The sequence below is a fragment of the Salvia splendens genome, chromosome 8 (genome assembly GCF_004379255.2).
Source record: "Salvia splendens isolate huo1 chromosome 8, SspV2, whole genome shotgun sequence".
In the NCBI taxonomy this organism is placed as follows: Eukaryota; Viridiplantae; Streptophyta; class Magnoliopsida; order Lamiales; family Lamiaceae; genus Salvia; species Salvia splendens.
This window is the reverse complement of record NC_056039.1, coordinates 31,117,360-31,138,545: the sequence shown is the minus strand read 5'-3', so window position 1 is coordinate 31,138,545 and position 21,186 is coordinate 31,117,360. Positions and strand designations below refer to the sequence as shown.

The 21,186-nt window shown below is 34.3% G+C and overlaps 1 protein-coding gene and 1 pseudogene across 10 annotated transcripts; both read left to right on the top strand.

Annotated features, from left to right (window-relative positions):
* The first annotated feature begins 646 nt into the window (after positions 1-646).
* On the top strand, positions 647-9,491 carry LOC121746066 (annotated as a pseudogene).
* Positions 9,492-17,837: 8,346 nt separating this feature from the next.
* LOC121744027 (putative Myb family transcription factor At1g14600) lies at positions 17,838-20,819 on the top strand. Of its 10 annotated transcripts, none has more exons than XM_042137465.1 (7): positions 17,841-18,062; positions 19,116-19,444; positions 19,533-19,618; positions 19,688-19,724; positions 19,802-19,997; positions 20,077-20,374; positions 20,440-20,819. In XM_042137465.1, the coding sequence occupies exons 2-7, from the start codon at positions 19,126-19,128 to the stop codon at positions 20,584-20,586; spliced, it is 1,083 nt and encodes a 360-aa protein (XP_041993399.1). In that variant the 5' UTR covers positions 17,841-18,062; positions 19,116-19,125; the 3' UTR covers positions 20,587-20,819. The 10 variants fall into 10 exon arrangements, with proteins under 10 accessions (XP_041993405.1, XP_041993399.1, XP_041993398.1 ...); XM_042137464.1 differs by having other exon boundaries at positions 17,841-18,066; XM_042137462.1 differs by having other exon boundaries at positions 17,841-18,331; positions 19,078-19,444.
* Positions 20,820-21,186: the final 367 nt, after the last annotated feature.

Below are 21,186 nucleotides of genomic sequence, written 5' to 3'. Positions count from 1 at the left end.
GTGTAGGCCACGGAGAAGGGCAGCGCTGGTTCGGGCCGATTGACGAACGTCGACTCCGGTGGATGAAAGGAGGGCATCGCCAAACGCGATGTCAATTCGGTGATTGCCGCCATCAGCGTTACCATCTGCGAGGACAGATCAGCCGTCGGTGGTTCCGGCGCCACGCTTGATGTCTGCAGTGCTAGGGTTACGCCGATCGCCTCGGTGTGACCCACGCGTGAATTGCTGGTGGACATGATCGGAGAGGATAATTACGGAAGGAAGAGAGTCAATGGAAGCACCAGATGGTACGAGTAAACTCGTATCGATTCCGGCAGCGCGAAGTCACCGGAGAAGGGTTAGGTTCGTTCGCGGATCCTCCCGTCGAGCAGCCTAGGGTTCTCGATCAATTAGGGTTTGACGAGATAAACTTGCGAAAAAATAAAGTACGAAAAGTAGGAAAATTCTGTTGTATTGATTGGTGTTTCAACGTACGAAACCCCCTATTTATAATACTAAGGACCTTGGGTTTGGTTCGACTCAATTCGATTCGGGAAAGAACCAACAAGAAAACCCGAAACGGACTCGATTTAGAAGTTCCAAAATAAAAGATACGAAAATAATAAAAATAATAAAAAATACCAAAAAACTAAATTAACTCTAACTAATGCGAAACATAATAATCTTTGAACCACGCGCGGGTTTCCCTGCTCACCTCGTCGACCGTCGTGGTTCCTCCCTCGCGACTTCCTCATCGTCGCTGCTATCCTCATCGAGCTCTCCGATCGGCTCCGGCAGCCCCCCATCGGCCTGGGGCAATGGGTCTGTATCACACACATTCTGCGGGACGCCGGCGTACGTTGCGCCGGAGGTGCTGGCGAGGAAAGAGTATAATGGGGAGAAGGTTGATATATGGAGCTGCAGCGTTGTTCTGCTTGTTTTGATGTCTGGTTACTTGCCCTTCCATGACAAAAATGTGATGGCTATGTATAAAAGGATTTACAAAGGGGATTTCAGTTGCCCCCGCTGGTTCTCTCCCGAATTGATTCGATTGGTTTCTCGTATGCTCGATGCCAATCCGGAGACCAGGATCACAATTCTGGAAATTATGAAGAACAGGTGGTTCAAAAGGGGGTTTAAGCACGTCAAATTTTACATCGAGGATTGAAAGGATATGGGCTAGATTAGATTAATATGGATTAAATAATTATAGTTAGGCTACAATTATAATTAGTCCATAAGCCCAACAATCGTGAAACCCTAATGACTCTTTGTCTATATAATGGTTATTTATTCTCCATTATGGGTGATGAAAAATATCGTAGCATTAGAGAGAAAATACGTAAAGCTTTGTAGAGAATTCCTAGCTTTCTCTATAGAGCGATTGTACCGAGGAATTGTTCCTGCATCGGATCAGAATACACGTGGACCTCGATAGTAGTGGATTCAACTTGCAGGACACAATCGTAGAAGAAAACACAACAACAAGTAAGATTTAGTTCCGTTGTGTATTACGTGCTCAACTTGCAATATGATTATGAATCTAGATCTGTTATTCTTGTCTGCAATTTCCGCTGCGCTCATTAGATGAATACAAGAATTCCTAACAGTGGTATCAGAGCTCAGGGCTCGATTCATAATTAATTGTGTTTCCTAATTAATTTGTGGATGATTTTGGAAATCAAAATTATGAAATAAGATTTCAAAATTCTTGCAATCGAATCCGATTTGATTTGATTCATTCAAAATTGAAAATTTCATGAAAAAAAACAATCGAAAGAAGTGAGGGAGAAGGCAATGAGTTGTATGAAATTAGCTTTCGAGAAATTAGATTTCAAACTAATAAATTATTATTTTATCATTATATTAGCTTTCGAGAAATTAGATTTCAAACTAATAAATTATTATTTTATCATTATTTTGAATATTAATATTAAATGTGTTTTAAATATTATTTTAGAATTAATATTAAATATCTGTTTATATTGGTTTGGAATTGATATAGATCAGATGATAAATTTATTAATTGGATTAATGGATGAATGAGCAAGAATTTGTTAATATTATTATTTTGGAATAATAAATAATATATGTGTGCTTGATGATGATTTGGAGTTATTACTTGATTTACAAATTTATTAATTTAGAATTAATATAGATTGAATTAATTTCGTTAATTAGATTAACAAATTGGGACATAGTTATCATCTGGAAATGATAATATATACTCCACAGCACAATATTGATTTGGAATTAGTATTAAATGTGCATAATTATATTAATTTAGAATTAATATAATTAAATCCACATTTAATTAGTGAATAAAATTTGATTTTATTTGTTGAGCATTATTTGATATCCTATGTGATAAGCATGCTATTTGATTTATGCTTATTTATTTAACTATAGTAGTTAGAGACCGTGTTATATTATGTCTGGGTAGCCGGCGCCCAGTATGTGTAGTCCGTCTTATGCTATGTCTGGGTAGGCGGCGCCCAGTAATTGTTTGAAATTTAATATTGGATATTATATTCACAAAATTAGTATCACAAAATTATTCCCCACAAAATATAAGTCTTGTTTTTGAAATAAACGCGTCGTCCATCACAATTGTTTGATGCTCCTAGCCTTTTCGACCACGAGTTTTATGCCCTCGCGTTTACTCTAAATCTACAAGGTTTAGGCTCATTCATAGATGCATGGTTGGCATCGTGTGATGGGGTTGACTTACTTAAATTATTTTGAGTAGCCCTCGCAGCCAGAATAATTTATGGACGTATATTAATTAGATTAATAAACCAAGAATTGTAAAATTGTTGTTACAATTGGCTTGGAGGCCTACCTGGTGATATTATTGTAGTCATCAGCCCTCGCAGAGGCTGCAATAATATAGACTTGGATCTTGGACCACTAAAATTTATATAAGATATAAATTCGTATTTTATGTTTGGGGGCATAATATATGTTAAAATTAGTGGGAGCTAATCAATACAATAAACCCTTGTTTGATTAGTGATGCGAATGTGATCTTTGCATGCTTTTCTGATTTGCTTTCTTTTAATTTCTGTTCAGATAAAATGTCAAACTTGGCTTACAAATGTTTGATGGAAACAAACAAGTTGACTGGGTCAAATTTCACGGATTGGCTCCGTTGTTTGCGCTTGGTGCTAAGACATGACAAGGTTGAGTATGTCCTGGACAAACCAATCGGTGTCATCCCCGATAAGGAATCTCTTGAGTTTGCTACGTTTGACGTTGAAGCTCATCAGAAACACATTGATAATGCTTCTGATGCTCAGTGTGTCATGTTGTCATCTATGAGTTTGGAACTGCAAAGACAACATGAACACATGCTTCCATATGAAATGCTAAAGCACTTGAAGAGTTTGTATGCTTCACAAGCTCAAACTATGGAGTATGAGATACTTCGCGATCTCTTCAACTGCAAGCTTCATGATGCAAGCAAGGTTTCTGAACATGTGCTAAAAATGATTGGTTTGATTGAGAGGTTAACATCGATTGGAACGGTGCTCCCCGCAAATGTCTCAACAAATCTAATTTTGCAGTCTCTTCCTAGTAGTTTTGAGAATTTCATTGTGAATTTCAACATGAACAACACGAAGGTTGGGCTGCCAGAGCTGCACAATAAGCTTAAGACTTATGAGTCTTCCACTGCTAAGATAAAATCTGTGCTCATGGTGAGCTCTTCTGCGAAGTCTTCGAAATGGAAGAATAAGCAGCAACAGAAGAAGAAAGCATCTAAGGATGTTGTTCTAAAGCCTAAGAGTGGAGGGGCCAATAAGAAGTCGAAATTATCAAAGGATGAGTGTCTTTTCTGTCATGAGAAGGGACACTGGAAGAGAGACTGCCCAAAATTCAAGGCACAAGGTGCAGAAAGTGGGAGCTCAGGTATGTTTGTCATTGAGATAAATATGTCTATGAATAATTCATAATCTTAGGTATTAGATACAACTTGTGCCTCACACATTTGTAATAATGTGCAGGGTCTAAGTGACGGCAAGAAAGTGAGACATGGGGAAGTTGATTTGCGTGTTTGGAAATGGAGCAAGAGTTGCTGCCGAATGCGTGGGAACTTATAGATTAGATCTTCCCTCATGACATAGACTAGATTTACATAATTGTTATTTTGTTTCAGTTGTTTCAAAGAATATTATTTCCATTCCGATGTTAGAATTTGAAGGTTTTTCCTTCCATTTTGCAAACAGCAGATGCTCGTTTTCTTTTAATGGATTGTTTTATGGAAATGCCACTCTTGAAAATGGATTATATATACTTGAATACAAACGAAATATTCTCAATGTGCAAAACAAAAGACCTAAGCTAAGTAATACGAATAATGCAACTTATCTTTGACATTGCAGACTTGGTCATATTAATGAGAAAAGAATAGCAAGATTGAGAAAGTTAGACTATCTCACTTCATTTGATTTAGAATCCTATGGAGCTTGTGAATTCTATCTCAAAGGAAAAATGACAAGTAAACCATTTTCTGGGAAAGGGGTGCGTGCCAAAGATTTGCTAGAGTTGATTCACACTGATGTGTGTGGACCGTTTCCAACTCAAGCAAGAGGTGGTTATTCGTACTTCATAACTTTTACTGATGATTTATCAAGGTATGGATATGTGTATCTTATGAAAAATAAATCGGAGGCCTTCGATAAATTTAAAAGAGTTTAAGTGTGAAGTTGAGAAACAACTTGGAAAAGTATCAAGACTCTTCGATCAGATCGAGGAGGGGAATACTTGAGCCGAGAATTTCTTGATTACTTGAAGTCACATGGAATCCAGTCGGACTGAATACCTCCTGGTACACCTCAAATGAATGGAGTATCTGAAAGGAGAAACCGAACATTATTAGATATGGTTCGATCCATGATGAGTTTAGCTAGTCTTCCTTTATTTCTCTGGGGTCATGCTTTATTGACTGCTATTTACATTCTGAATAGAGTTCCATCTAAATCAGTTGAGAAACCACCGTATGAGTTATGGTATGGCAAAAAGCCTTGTCTTAACTATATGCGGACCTGGGGTTGTCCAGCTTTTGTTAAGAAAATGATGACTGATAAGTTGGAATCTAAAAGTGAGAAGTGTTACTTTGTGGGATATCCTAAACAAACTAGAGGATATGAATTCTACTGCCCCGGAGATCACAAGGTGATAATCTCTAGGAATGTGAAGTTTCTTGAAGACACTTATGTCTTAAAGGAACAAAGTCACAACATGGTAGATCTTGAAGAAATTCAAGAACCACAAGATAACATTGAGAATGAGGTATTATCAAATGGTTTGAACAATAACTCAGTGGGAGTATTTGATGATCTATTGGGAGGGGAAATTACTATTAGAGGAGACCTTAGAGGGACTCTCGAAGAACCTCCTCAAGACAATGAGATGCATCAAAGACAAGATGATACAATAGTTGCATCACCTCTACCTCAAGAAGATCATAGTGATATACCTGAACCTACTCACATTCAGAATGAACAGCCCGAGCCAGAAGAAAACCAACTCAATAGGCCTAGAAGGATTCGTCGTGCACCTGAGAGACTGAATCTAATGGTTGAGAACCAAGATGATGAAGTTGATTTAGATGACAATGAGCCTAAGACCTATACCGAGGCGGTGTCAGACACCGATCGAGAGAAGTGGCTTGAAGCCTTGATATCTGAAATGGACTCGATGTACTTCAACTTAGTCTGGGAACTAGTTGACTTGCCAGATGGGGTTTACCCCATAGGTTGCAAATAGATCTTCAAAAAGAAGAGAGATGCAGATGACAAAGTACAAACCTACAAGGCTAGGTTAGTGGCAAAGGGTTATAGTCAGCGCGAAGGCATTGACTATGATGAAACCTTTTCGCCAGTTGCTAAGATCAAGTCCATTAGGATATTACTTGCAATTGCTGCATACTACAATTTCGACATTTGGCAAATGGATGTCAAAACCGCATTTCTCAATGGAGAATTAGAAGGCGATGTCTATATGACACAGCCAGAAGGTTTTGTATCGAAAGAAAGGCTGAATGCAGTGTGCAAGCTAAAGAAGTCCATCTATGGACTTAAGCAAGCTTCGAGGAGTTGGAATATTTGTTTTGACAGAACAATCAAATCGTTTGGTTTTGTCAGAAGCAAAGAGGACCCATGTGTTTATAGTAAACGCGAGAATGGAAACGTTGTCTTCCTCATCATATATGTTGATGACATCTTGATTATGGGAAGCTATCGTTCCATGATGCAATCCGTGAAAGAATGGTTGTCTAGTTCCTTTATGATGAAGGATATGGGTGATGCTTCCTACATCCTTGGAATCAAGATCTATCGAGATAGACCGAATAGGATGTTGGGATTATCACAATCCACTTACATAGACAAGTTGCTAAGGCGCTTCTCAATGGAGAATTCTAAGAAAAGTTTTCTTCCTATGGGACATGGCATTGTATTGTCAAAGAAGGATTGTCCTTCTAATGACAAAGAAATAGACAACATGAAAAGGATCCCATATGCCTCAGCTATAGGATCTATTATGTATGCCATGATTTCTACTAGGCCAGATGTGGCCTATGCGCTTAGCATGACAGACAGATTTCAGCAAAATCCCGGTGAGGAACATTGGAAAACCGTTAAGACTATTCTTAAGTACCTTAGAAGGACTAAAGAATATTTCTTAGTCTATGGTGGACAACCAGAGTTATCAGTTACTGGGTACACTGATGCTAGTTTTCAAACAGACCATGATGACTATAAGTCTCAGTCTGGATATGTTTTTGTCCTCAATGGTGCAGCAGTGAGTTGGAATAGTTCCAAACAAGGTACAACTGCCGATTCCACCACCGAAGCCGAGTATATTGCTGCATCTGAAGCTGCCAAAGAAGTTGTTGCTTTGTTAGAATTCGTTAAAGAACTGGGTGTCATTTCGAGTGCCAATAGTGCAATACCTTTGTATTGTGACAACACTAGTGCTGTTGCGCAAGCAAAAGAACCCAGAGCTACGAACAGGAACAAGCATGTTCCCAGAAGATATCATCTGATCAGAGAAATAATTGAAAGAGGCGACATAAAATTAGAAAGAGTACCCACTGATGATAACTTGGCTGATCCTTTCACCAAACCGTTATGTATAGCAAAACACAACAAGCACTTTGAGAGCTTAGGTGTTATGCATGTTGGTATATGACTTTGAATCAGTGGGAGTTACAGTTTTATATGTCTTAGAAACATTTTGTGTTGAGACAATATTACTTGATCACATTATATGAAAATTTTATTTCGAGTGCCAATAGTGCAATACCGAGTGCCAATAGTGCAATACCTTTGTATTGTGACAACACTGGTGCTGTTGCGCAAGCAAAAGAACCCAGAGCTACGAACAGGAAGAAGCATGTTCCCAGAAGATATCATCTGATCAGAGAAATAATTGAAAGAGGCGACATAAAATTAGAAAGAGTACCCACTGATGATAACTTGGCTGATCCTTTCACCAAACCGTTATGTATAGCAAAACACAACAAGCACTTTGAGAGCTTAGGTGTTATGCATGTTGGTATATGACTTTGAATCAGTGGGAGTTACAGTTTTATATGTCTTAGAAACATTTTGTGTTGAGACAATATTACTTGATCACATTATATGAAAATTTTATTTCCTATGGGTTTTGTGCACTTATTGGAATAATTGTTTTAAATGTTTGATTTTATTCTAAATATTTGTTCCCTTGAATTGTGACTCTCGTTAATGGTGTGAGACATTAATGATATAGTATAATTCTAAAATAGCCCTAACCAATGATCATCAAGAATGGGATATTGGTGATATGTTATAGGTTAGCATGTGGTTTGCATCACATTCTTCGAGAATGTAGTTGTTCTCACAACTATGAGATATTAGATACTCGTGATGGACACATGGTATACTTTGGAGAGTATTGGTATACCCTACTATTAAACTGTTTTGTTGAGTGTCTACAGTTTATTAGTACATGAAGTATGTAATAGTCCTTGGATCTGAGGTCATTACACATTTTGTTTGTTGAGTGGTGTGCTTTGACCTTGTACAACGCTTTGCCTCCCCTCGGAGGATTAAGACACGGACTTGTGTTGGGTACATCATAAGATAAATGGAAATGGTAGTTGAGCCAAGAATGAGATTCATTCCTCGATTAGAATTTCGAGAGAACACTCAAATTCTCTATATTACTTGACCATTAAGTCATTGGCCAATGCAAAGATATATTCAATTAAAGTAATTGAATATGATCGAATGAGTCATTTAATGAAGATGAGATAAAGTGATTGAGCTATTTGGATGACACATGACAAATCTTAGGCTCAATCGGGTGGTTCGTGAATGAAAGGATATTACTATAAACTTTGTGTAAAGGCTTGTTTACCGAATTCACGTAAACGTCCTTCATATATCGAGCTACGCTGCCAACGCAGTCTAGGAGTTTTGTGCAGACTTCGATTAGATCGTCGTCGATAATGAGGGCCTAAAGGGTCACACTATAAGTGTATTTTGATCCGCTCAAGGGTACAAAGTTGGAACTGCGTATTATATCTAATGCTAGTCCAAGTGGGAGATTGAAAGGATATGGGCTAGATTAGATTAATATGGATTAAATAATTATAGTTGGGCTACAATTATAATTAGTCAATAAGCCCAACAATCGTGAAACCCAAATGACTCTTTGTCTATATAATGGTTATTTATTCTCCATTGTGGGTGATGAAAAATATCGTAGCATTAGAGAGAAAATACGTAAAACTTTGTAGAGAATTCCTAGCTTTCTCTATAGAGCGATTGTACCGAGGAATTGTTCCTGCATCGGATCAGAATACACGTGGACCTCGATAGTAGTGGATTCAACTTGCAGGACACAATCGTAGAAGAAAACACAACAACAAGTAAGATTTAGTTCTGTTGTGTATTACGTGCTCAACTTGCAATATGATTATGAATCTAGATCTGTTATTCTTGTCTGCAATTTCCGCTGCGCTCATTAGATGAAAACAAGGATAACATGCTGTGTAGCGTTAATGATGAGAATCTGTTCGACGATTGCCTCTCCGAGCAATCGCAGTCAGAATCGGACTCGGAGCCGGAGGTCAAAAGGAAGCCAGCTAGCTTGAATGCGTTCGACATAATCTCTTTCTCGAGTGGTTTTGATCTGTCAGGGTGTTGTTTGAGGAAGGCGCAAACGGCAGGGCACGATTTGTGACGGCAGCGACGTTTTCTACCGTGGTATCGAAGCTGGAGGAAATCGCCAAGGCTGTGAGCTTCGCAGTGAGGAAGAAGGATTTCAGTGTGAGTCTTGAGGGATCGATGGATGGTGTGAAGGGGCCATCGACGATAGCTGTCGAGATATTTGAACTAACACCGTCGTTGAGAGTGGTTGAGGTGATGAGAAAGGGAGGTGACAGAGTAGAATATGAGGAATTCTGTAACAAAGAATTGAGGCCTGGATTGCTCAGCCTCAACAATGAGAAAGGGAGGTGACAGAGTAGAATATGAGGAATCCAAACCCAAAAAATTAGGTACTCGAATCCAAAATTTCTAATTTATGCTATACAATACTTGATCCACATGTGAATTCGAGTACTTGAACTTGACTATTCGGGTACCTATAAATCCAAAATTATTATGTTATGATTTATTCTATTTATATAAATTATTTTGTAATGAGTACGAGAGTTATCAAAATTAACATAAAACTTATTGCCTACATGTGCAATGTTTAAACTTCAATTTTACCTCTATTATTTTCTCATTATTATGATAATATGACTATGCATATACAGAATAATAGTCATTTGGGACGTAGCGGTGGCGGATCGGTCTGAGCAAAAGGAACTTAAAGTTGAATGGGTGGAGGCATGAAAACATTGTTAAAACTAAGAGTGATTAAATAAATTTACCCCATAATAATGCACAAATCTATAAACAAATATTAATTGGGTACTTTTTGGATTCCCGGAAACCTAAAAAAATCCTTACACCAATCACTCGAACCCATAATTTGAGGTTTCGAGCATCCAAAACTCGTTGGGTATTGGGTCGGGATTGGGTATACCCGAAACTTGAGAACTAATTTTGCAGCCCTAATCATGTAGTTAGATGAAGAAGCTCAAATGTAATAAGATCATCCCCTTGTGTGATCAAGTATTAGGTCATGTAAAATCATCTTGGGAGGCAATGTGCTTGTTCTAACTCATCCGTTTTTAGAACATTAGGAGCTATTCGCTTTTGGATTTTGTTTCAAAGATTTTGTGACATGTTATTTAGGAGTATTAAAAATTCGAACTTGTAGAAAGACAAAGCTGCGGTTTTGATTTTGGACAGCTGAAGAATGGGATTAGGAATTTGTGAAATGATTCTATTTGAATGAATTACATTGTTAGGAACTGGTTTGTAGAATGTGACATGCAATAATAATCAAATTGTGAGAAATAAAGATTGGTGTATTTATTGGGTCGTGTTTGTGAGCTTCACTCTTTAGTCTACCAATATTGAATCTTCTGATAAATCCTCTTCTTCCTCATTATATCTGCTGGATCAGATTTTACCTACACCATTTCAGCCGATAATGCTTCGCCAAATCAAGAAATCATATGAAAATGCTTACATGAACATACAATGGAAGTGAAATTAAAAACAGAGATGTCCATCCACTTTGAGTAACAACCGTAGCCTATACTCCCTCCATCCCGTAAAAATAGGGACTTTGGGGACGACAAGTGTTTTAATGTGAAATTGACAAAGTATGAGAGATGTAGAAAGAAATAGTGATTAATGTATGGTTAGTGGAGTGACTTACCAAAAATAGAAAGAAGCTATTGACAAAGTAGGAGAGATGTAGAAAGAAAAAGCGATTAAAGTAATACTCGTTCTCCACGCCCACTTTATAAGAGAAAAGACTTACCAAAAGTAGAAAGAAGCTCACTTTATAAAATAAAAGACTTACCAAAAATAGAAAGAATCTATTTTTGTGGGATCGATCCCCTGACTATTTATTAAGGATGGACGAGTTCCATCCCACTCGACCACACTCATTGAGATCACATTAATTTCATTTTGTTCGTTATTTAAAAATCATTTTCCAAGTGCAATAGTATTATTTCCAAAGCTAGGAGTCCTGTTTCTTTAAAATTTAAATGAGTAACTTTAACTCAAAACAATTGCAAATTCATACTCTGTATTTTTTTTCTCACAAAAGAAGAAATTGTGTATGTTCTTGGATTTTAAAAAAAGATTAGGTATACGTTCATTGGATTGGATTTGAATTTAAAAAGAAAAGGAAAATTAAACTATAGAAGCAATATTCCAGCATGATTTTGTTTTTGCTATAAATAGATTTTTCAATAAATGTTGCAATAATAGTTTCGGTTGCTTACCATTCGCATTATCAACCACTTAATCAAACAAATTAATAGACGCATGAAAAGTACTAGAATAAGTGACTTGGCATTCGAATAAAAAATCAAGAGAAGAAATGTTTAGGTTTCAAATTTAGGAGTAAATATTCCCTAGTTCGGACACACCACATGTCAAGATGAGTTGGTATGCCCAACCACTAATATTTTGACAAATGGATCCATAAAGGATCACTTGCATATGGAAATTCAAATAAATATAGAAAGTTTTTCAAAAATTGTAATTGTCAAATATATTTATATAAGTACAAATTCATACATATATTTTGCATAATTTAAAGATAAGTCATAATATGTCATGACATTTCATCATTTAATTTTTCCTGTTTTATATTTATGTATACATATACGAAAACACTAATTTAATAGGTTATATTTTAAATTTTAGCAGCAAATTAACTAATTAATATTAATTTTATCAGCATATTAATTAATTTTTGATTAATTTCAGCAGTTCTAAACGCACGTTATCATTATTAATCAAATTAATCATGCTATCAATCTTAACAACTCTACTTTATTTAAAGATAAATTGTTTGTCTAGTAGTATTATGTTTACAGAATGTATGAATAATCCAGTGTAAAATTTTTAAATTACTTATTTTTTAAATTTTAAAGAGGAAAAATTAAAGTATGCCATGATATTGCGTATGACTTATGTTAATTAATTATGCTAAATATATGTTTAAATTTGTATTTGTATAAATATTATTGAGGATCACAATTTTAGGAAGAAATTCTATATTTACTTGAACTTCCATATGCAAGTGATTCTTTATGGATCTATTTGTCGAAATATTAGTGGTTGGGCATACCAACTCATCTTGACATGTTGTATGTCTGGACTAGAGAATATTTTCTCCGAATTTAGGGAAACTGATTTAATTACGAAATCCTTCATAGTTTCTAGATTATTACAACATAAAATAAAAAGGCAAAGTTAGACTTTTAACCATAAATAGATAACAAATTTTCAAATTTATAACTTTTAGAGGTATTTGTTGAAAGAGTGATGCTAAATGGCCATAATGTGGCCGGCCATAAAGAGTCAATTTAGTCCATTTACAAGTATAAAAAAATTAGAATTACCGATATAAACTTATATGTGTGTGAATGGACTTGTGAGTTGATACTCATCTTTGAATTCCATTACGTAAAACACATTAATATCACGAATTACTGTATACGTTTAGCAACAATCAAGAAATGACAGTAGTAATAAGTTGGGCAAAAACTACGAAAGAGCAACACTAACATGTTGAGCAACATATAATGAAGATGATATAAAAGTAAAATCAAGTAGTTTTACACCAAAAATTTGAAAAAAAATCAATTTATTTTGTTATTTAATTAATTTATGGCTGACCATAATGTGGCCGCATAGCTTTATTCTTGTTGAAATATCACCAATTCCTTTGACAAAATCTGGTATTCCGGATTTTATTATGTTTTTAATAAAATATATTCATTCACTCTTTAGTAAAAACAATTATATATCAGTTTTGTAACCGTCACTTCTGATCACTATAAATGTTTTATTGGGAACTCATTGCCATTGTTGTTACTTAACACAATCATTTTTATATGCAAAAACAATTACTAGTACTATTTTTTTGGATCTCGTGGTGTGTGGGTGGTGGGGGGAGGGGGGGTTGATCACACAAGTTTTTGAAAATGAATTTAAGGTTTTATTAACAAACCTTTTATGCTAAAAAAGATATATACTGATTTGAATATGTGCTACATATTAAACATGGTTGGAAAAGAATGCACTCATTTGACAAACTAAATTAAGCGGTCATGATCATGTTATGTATATTAGTTAAAATATTGCAATTCTAACTTTGTACGAATATTTAATTGTTTGATATTAGTATTAACAATTTCCATATTAATGTATACTACGAGTATGACAATTATAGAGAGAATCCAGTGAATATTTGATGGAATAATGGATGGAATATTGGAATGTGCTATGCATGGACCTTAATGACGAACAATAGTCAAACAAAAAATATTTCATTTCAAATGGCAGCTAGCGAGGCGCCTACCAAGATTTAAAATTTTAGTCCAGCCCTTTTCTAGATCTGTATATAACTGTATGTTACAATTTATAAACAAATATTTGATAATCAATTAAAACATTGATCATGTCCAATTCCTGACATGTACACTATGAATTGTTATTTTTGTTATGAACTTGAAAATGCTGTACCGGAGTTGATCGGTATCGAATGAATGCGAATCTATAAAAGTTTAATATAAAGTTTATCCTGCAATACTAGGGGCATAACCTGTAATATTTATTAGTAGGCGTTTTAGATGGATTTCTACAAATTGCATGAAAGTAATAAGTGGATTGGAGTGTAGATTGTTATGTATTGTATTATAGACATAGAATGTTTAATTTACATTATATATAGACTAATTGCTTTTGTATACAGTTATTTTTCATTATAGACAATAATGCAATACTCAACAATCTATATTTCAATCCATCTATTACTATCATGCAATTTGTATAAATCCATCTAAAACGCCTAATAATGAATATTGCATGATACGCTCTAATATTGCAGGATAACCTGCCACGTGACACCACGAAGTTGGTGGTACGTAGTCACTTTAAAGTTGTTGTCACCATAACACACCCTCATATGAGTATTCCCAATCAGAAAATGAACACTTTTTAAAATTTTCTTTAATTGACTCATTTTTATACTTTAATCATATTTTGAACACTATTATCTAAAGAATAAATATAATTATTCACTATTTATCATCCGTATTAAACTAACATACACAAAATTTGTCAGCGGATGGCTAATGTGAAATTAACTAGTATCAACTGCAAATTAGTGCAACAAGTAGTAGGAGTATATGATATATAATGCCATATAGTAGTATTTTTTTAGACAACTAGGAAAATACAATTTATCGTAATTATATACATGGATATATTAGTCACAATAATTAATTTTCCATCTCTAAAGTCATATCAGTCCTTTATCATATATTTAATTATTTATCATGAAGGTATATATACTCGTGCTGAACCCAAAGTTCATACTCTTTAGGGACGGAGTGAGTATTATATAACCCAAAGTTCATATTCTTTAGGGACGGAACAGAATGAGTATTATATACTCATGTTACATAGTCAACAAACACCATCAAATTAAAAAATATTGCTACTAATTATCTTGGATTAGCAATCCTAAATTACTTAAATAGTAGAGATGCAAATCTGACTATAAAATCTGAGTGGGGACCAAAATTAATCAAAAGGTGGTTAATGCATAAAAGCTTATGTGCCACATTCAATTATTTAATTGAATGGCCTCGATTTTAGAAATCTACCATTTAATTATTCTTATTAAAACTAACCTTGACCAAGCAGCAGTAACTATTCCTAAATGCCACATTAATCCATAGGCAAAATATAGCAATTACACGTCAAAGAAGAGCAATATAATTCCATTTCCTTTCCATTTAGAATTGAAGACCTTGTCATTTAAGTATTTATTTATTTATTTATTGATACAAGACCGGGATTGTGCACACTATAGATAAAATTAAGAAATGTTGTTACATGCATTCTCACGTTAATCATTAAAACAAAATAATATACACACATGAGTCATACCGTATTGCAAATCTACAGAAATTTAGAAATTCAAAATCGAGATTATCTAGCTAGCTCATGATGGCCAGCTGATCAAACAGTTTATACTGATTTAGTAATAGATTAGTCTACAATATATTAAATATATATATACTTATAAATTAAGTAATCAAATGTGAGTCATCACAAATCTAAATTTCATTATACATCTGCATTGTACCGTACGGTGTGAAATTATTAGTAGTTAAATGCAGGTGACACATATACTACTATTTGATATTTAAATCACCCAATCGGTTGATAGAGTAAATTGGGAGCTACTTACAAACTCAATCAAGGAGTTATGAAGGAATCTATTTAACTGGATTTGATGGATTAGTTATTATTAAGTTTATTATATTTGTCATTTTATTTTTCACTACTCAATTTTATATTTTCATTACTTAATCATTTTGCTCAAATAAATGTTCCATTTAACAATATATTTATAATTAAGTAATTTTAAATTTATCAATTGTATACCAACCTTTTAACAATATATCAATTAACGTATCTCAATATTTTTATCTTCTCAATCTAACCTTATCGATCTTGTATTTATTTTATAATTTAAATTTCAAATATTTATTCCTAACAAATAAAAATAAGGTGATTTATTTTATATCTTTCATATAAAAACAATAGGTTACCCTATAACATGTCATCGTAATGTCACGGTTTCAATCATTGAAGTGAATTTTGGATGATAAAATAAGGTTTCACATACATATAAACTTAAAAGGAACAATAGGTGATGATTTTGGAACACAGAAATTGCCACCAAAATTGACTAATTAGTACTATTGCAGTTAGATTTCCACCAAGAATACATCAATTTCTACTTAAATGTTCATTCTTTAATTACGACCATATGCATCTAGCTGTGGTGCAATTAACTTACGAATATTGGAAGCATTGAGATATTCTTCGTGGGTGAAAATAACTTGTTCATGGCGATTTAATTTAACTGCATTTTCTTGGACACGTCGCATTAAATTATGAAAATGACGGAAGTAATCATTATACAATGATCATGCTTGAATGTAAAACTTTTGAAGAGCTTGATGTCAGCTTTGTATTCGTAATTTGCTTGGAAATTGAGAAGCCACGTTTGCATATACGCTGTGAAATACGTACATATCTTACTCTATATGGTTGCAATAATGTTAGAGCATCCTTTGATGAATAAAAATTTAGTGGTCCAAAAATGTTATCAAATTGATCAAATTTAATTTTCATTTAAGATCAAATTTGTACCGTGTGATACAAAATTTTGGGTACTTCTTAAGTAGTTAGCATATATAGTAAGATGTTCTTATTTGAATACATTCCTTCCTCTATATATATATTTCATTCATCAAATTTGTAAATATTTTCTTACTTAATATATATAGGCTAATTAATATCAGTGTAAAGTGTTTTTTCTATCAAAATTTATGTTCAGTGAATATATATGGACATATGGTCTCAAGCGCATCCCCAAGAATGTCCTAATGTTTAAAACGTAGATGATGACATTTATCAAAATACATTTCAATATTTTGGCAGAATGTGTTGTTTTCCATCCGAGTACATGTGTACATATATTACTCCCTTCGTCCCTCCGTCCCATTCTAAGTGAATTATTTTCCTTTTTAAAATGTCTCACTCTAAATGATAGTAGTATGTTTTTAAAAATAGAAATCACTCTCTCTACTTTTTCCCTTTCTCTTATTTTATCCATCCAACTTACAAAAAAACACTACAAAAAATATCGTGCCGGAATAGAAATGCTCCACTTAGAGTGGGACGGATGGAGCACATATTAGAGGGAACATTTTTTTTGTGAGCGAACTTTACCAAGGTATCAATTTTGGTTCATAACATTTGAAAATAACTTTTTAAGGTCCATTAACTTCGATGTAATATCGTTTAAGCTACTTTTTCACTATTTTAAACTTTTTTGGACAAAAATACCCTCAAACTCATAAAAGGCATTTCAATCTATTTATTCACTTTTCTTTATAAATAGTAAAGAGTGAAAGACATAGACTGAAATGCCCTTCATGGGCTTGAGAGTATTTTCGTCCAAATTTGAAATAGTAAAGAGTAGCTTAAACTATATTACATTGAAGTTAATGGACCTGAAAAGATATTTTCAAATGTTACAGACCAACCTTAGCAAAGTTCGCAGACAAAAAAAATGTTGCCTCTATTATTTAATTGATCTTGATTTATGGAAACCCTAAATAATGATGAATATGAAATGAAGCACATGTGGACAAAGAATTGTGAATTCACATTGTACAGAATGAAAGTCTTTGTTTTTAGGTAAGATAAGGTTGATAGGGAATCCATTTTCAAAGTGACGTATTTCTTGGAAAGCATATAATGCCCAGAAAGAAAGATGATTTCTTCTTTGACGTTGATCAATAGATAAATCAAAGTCAGCAGAGTCACTAGCTGAGATGAAACAAAGCAATTAAGATAATCACTTGAATAGGATAAAAAAATAGTATTTGTAAATAGGACAACTGTCATAGAAAAAAAATGGTTTTATGTTTTAGGGAAAGTCACATGATACTCAACAGCCAATGGACCCCTTCTTCATCTGTATCCATAATTCAAGAATTATTACATTATTCCACAGTAGACAACAAGTGGAGTGTCCGACCATTGTTGAATTTTCATTGTTTTCCCCATTAAGAAACTACACCCACCCCTCCAGCAATTATGCATGAAAGTCTAGGTAAATATCTCATTATTCTGACTAATACTCACTATTCAGTTGTTGAATCAAACTGCACAATCTCAACCCTCTCTCTCTACCTTTTCTTCAACCACATCCTCATCTTGATCAAAAAAATTTCCAACATGATATCTTGGTGGTTTGATTTTCCTTATTTAATTCTCTTGTCAGAGAGCATCGACTGACGGCTGGGTCGGTCCGATTGGGAACGACGATTATCTGCAAGAAGATCGAATATCTCAAGGGTTTGTATGTATCTTGATTGAAATATTTACTTTATGAGAAACCCTGGTAGTCGTAATTCTTATTTGATGACCAATATATTATCTTTTCCCCTATGAATTTTAATCATTTATTGAACTAACTGTATCTTGAATGGCTATTGGTTTGATGCTTCTATATTGCTCGAATCAAAGACCATGAACCTTTTTCGAGCTTTACAAACTAAACCGATTTAAAAAAAATTGATTCACAGAGTTTAGAGTTTAATCTCTGAAGATATCATCCTTTCTAGGTAGGATATTTATAAAGTTTTATGTATTCATGTTTAATTTCATGTAGGCTGCATGTCATCCTGCCTCTTTCTATCCCAATTTTAGGGTTTTCCCTTTCCCCATATATTGAGATATTTGTTTGCAAGTAATGAAGGTGTAAAAATTATGCTCCTACTACAATTGGAAAATAGCAAATAATTAATGGGAATTTAGAAATTCCCTTTCTCAGCCTCTAACTCTGAGTTCCACTGCTTCTTAATTTTGTAAGTTACTATTACTCTGATCTGAAGAAATAAAATTTCATTGGGAAACAATAGAAAATTACAAGTACTTCTTTATTTTTGTCCCCTCAAATTGCTTCCCTTATTCGTCCTTTAAATTTTTTTTATTGGGTGGGGTGAGGGTGGATTTAAGTATATCTGTATAATCAAACTCTTTCAATTCTGCATATATATTCAACTGTCTCACCTGCCCATTTGGAGTTTTTTAAATCAAATCTACTTCTATCAATGAAGCTGAATGAAACTATTAATATAAGGAATTATTTGAAAATTTCCCACCCTCAGCCATCTGTAAAAAACTATAAACCCATAGTCCAGTACTGCTCTAGTGGCTACATGCAAGTATATTAAGCTGTACACAAATTTCATACTACATGCATAATCAATTTTAGTCAAGATTGTTTATTGTTTTAATAATTCAAGTGTACTATATTTTTTTAATTGATCTTTTATGACACATTTAACCTAATTTGATCTGATTTAAGACAATTGAATCCCAAGACAAGCTCTCCTTGATCGACAGTGAAGAGAAGATGAGTTTGAGTGGAGAAGAAGACAAGAAGATGGCAGCATCATCAGATTCATCGGCGAACCTCTCCTCGATAGACTTGAACGAGGATGCATGCAGCAACATTGTAGTGGAGGATCCCATGGTTCAAATGTCGGGCATAAGCATTCAAGAAGGGGAGCAAGGGAGATCCGAGGATGACAATGACAATGACAACGAAGATGGCAAGGATAAGAAGAATGCAGTGCGACAATACATCCGATCCAAGATGCCAAGGCTTAAATGGACTCCTGAGCTCCATCTCTCCTTTGTCCATGCCATTGAAAGACTAGGTGGCCAAGAAAGTAAGTTGTTCATCTACATTATATATATATATGCATAAATATATGAAATATGTGATGTAATCAATCTTGGATTTATTATATTTTGCAGGAGCTACTCCGAAAGCAGTGCTTCAATTGATGAATGTGAGAGGACTTGGCATCTCTCATGTCAAGAGTCATCTCCAGGTGCACAAGGCTAGTCTCAAATATCTCTTTTTCTTAAACTTCCTATTTTTCTCATAATTATATTACTCATTATTTCAGATGTATAGAGGTAAGAAGCTCGATGAATCCGGACGAGGTACATTTGATTTCATTTTTATAAATCATGTTTGATTTTTGAGAGTTTTGTTTTATGAATATTTGCATATGCAATAGTAATAGGTCGAGCAAATAGGATATATATCCAAGGGAGAGGCTACTTCTCAAGCTCATCATCACCTTATACTGAGAAATGCAGGCCATTTCATGAGTTGAGAATGGAGAATGGTGGCATTGTCTTTTCAAGGAATTTGAATAATCAACTTGATCACAATTATCATCAGATCAAACCCTTATCTTCTTCTTCTTACAGGTTCTTGTCATGATCAAATTAAATCATCACATAATCAAAATGCCACTTATATATCACATTTATTTTCATTACAAGGCAGGTATCATCCATGGTCTTCTTATCGCCACGAACCAAAAGTTAGGTTTGGACCGGGACTAATTTCAGAGGTCGGAACCCTAGAGAAACGGTCTATCTCTAGCCGGATCCTAGAAGGAAGAAGATGGCTCCAAGATCAATCCAAAGAGAAAGAAATCTCCAAATCCAACAACAATTGGAATTTAAGGCCACAATCTCGTTGGAATAGTAATTCCATCGACAGCATTCATATTAATTATCATCAGAAATCGGGCTTCTTAGCGTCTCATAACTCCAAGCACAATCTCGAGAATATTATTCAGGTAATTAACAAATGAAATAAACCTAGTTTAGCATAATCATGACCATAATTAGTATTCATGTACAGATGAATGAGGAGAAGAAGTGGTTTCCAGCAGATTTAAAACTGGGATTGAGCCTCAGTTTAAGCAGCAGCAAAGATGGCAACGACCACTCGGATATTAACACGAAGCTTTCGCTTGCTTTAACCCCTCATTCATCGACTGCAACCTAGCTAAGCAATGATTTTTATTTATTAAATTGTAGTATCATCATATATAGGTGATGAAATAATATGTGTACACCATATATATAATATATTTAATGCAATCATATGGGATAGGATAGATTTCATTAAGAACAAGAATACTATAAATGCGGGATGGTTATCAGTCAATTTGCAATCATATTTAATAATTGTTACCTTGACCCCCTTTAATAAATTATATTGATTGGGCTTGATTGTGATTTGGACCCGACAATTAAACAACAGTACTAATTATTGAATGTTGTACTGGATTATTAATTCTTCTTCTATTTCTTCAATTTTCTACACGACATCGATTATTCTGCAGTTCTCTCTCGAAAAGGAAATTTTAAAATCTGAACTTCCTTCAGAGGATAACCATATTCCGTAGGTTATAAGGATTGAACTTTTTTGTTACTATTTACTTACATGATCATATCATATTTTCAGATTAGTGTGTGAACACATATTAAATTATGGGAGGATGGACCCCCACACATTGACTTGAAAGGGGCGGCAAATGTGATTATTTAATTCGGGCTTGCGCTTAAATTAGAAGAATTAATGAAGATTAAAGAGAACAAGTAG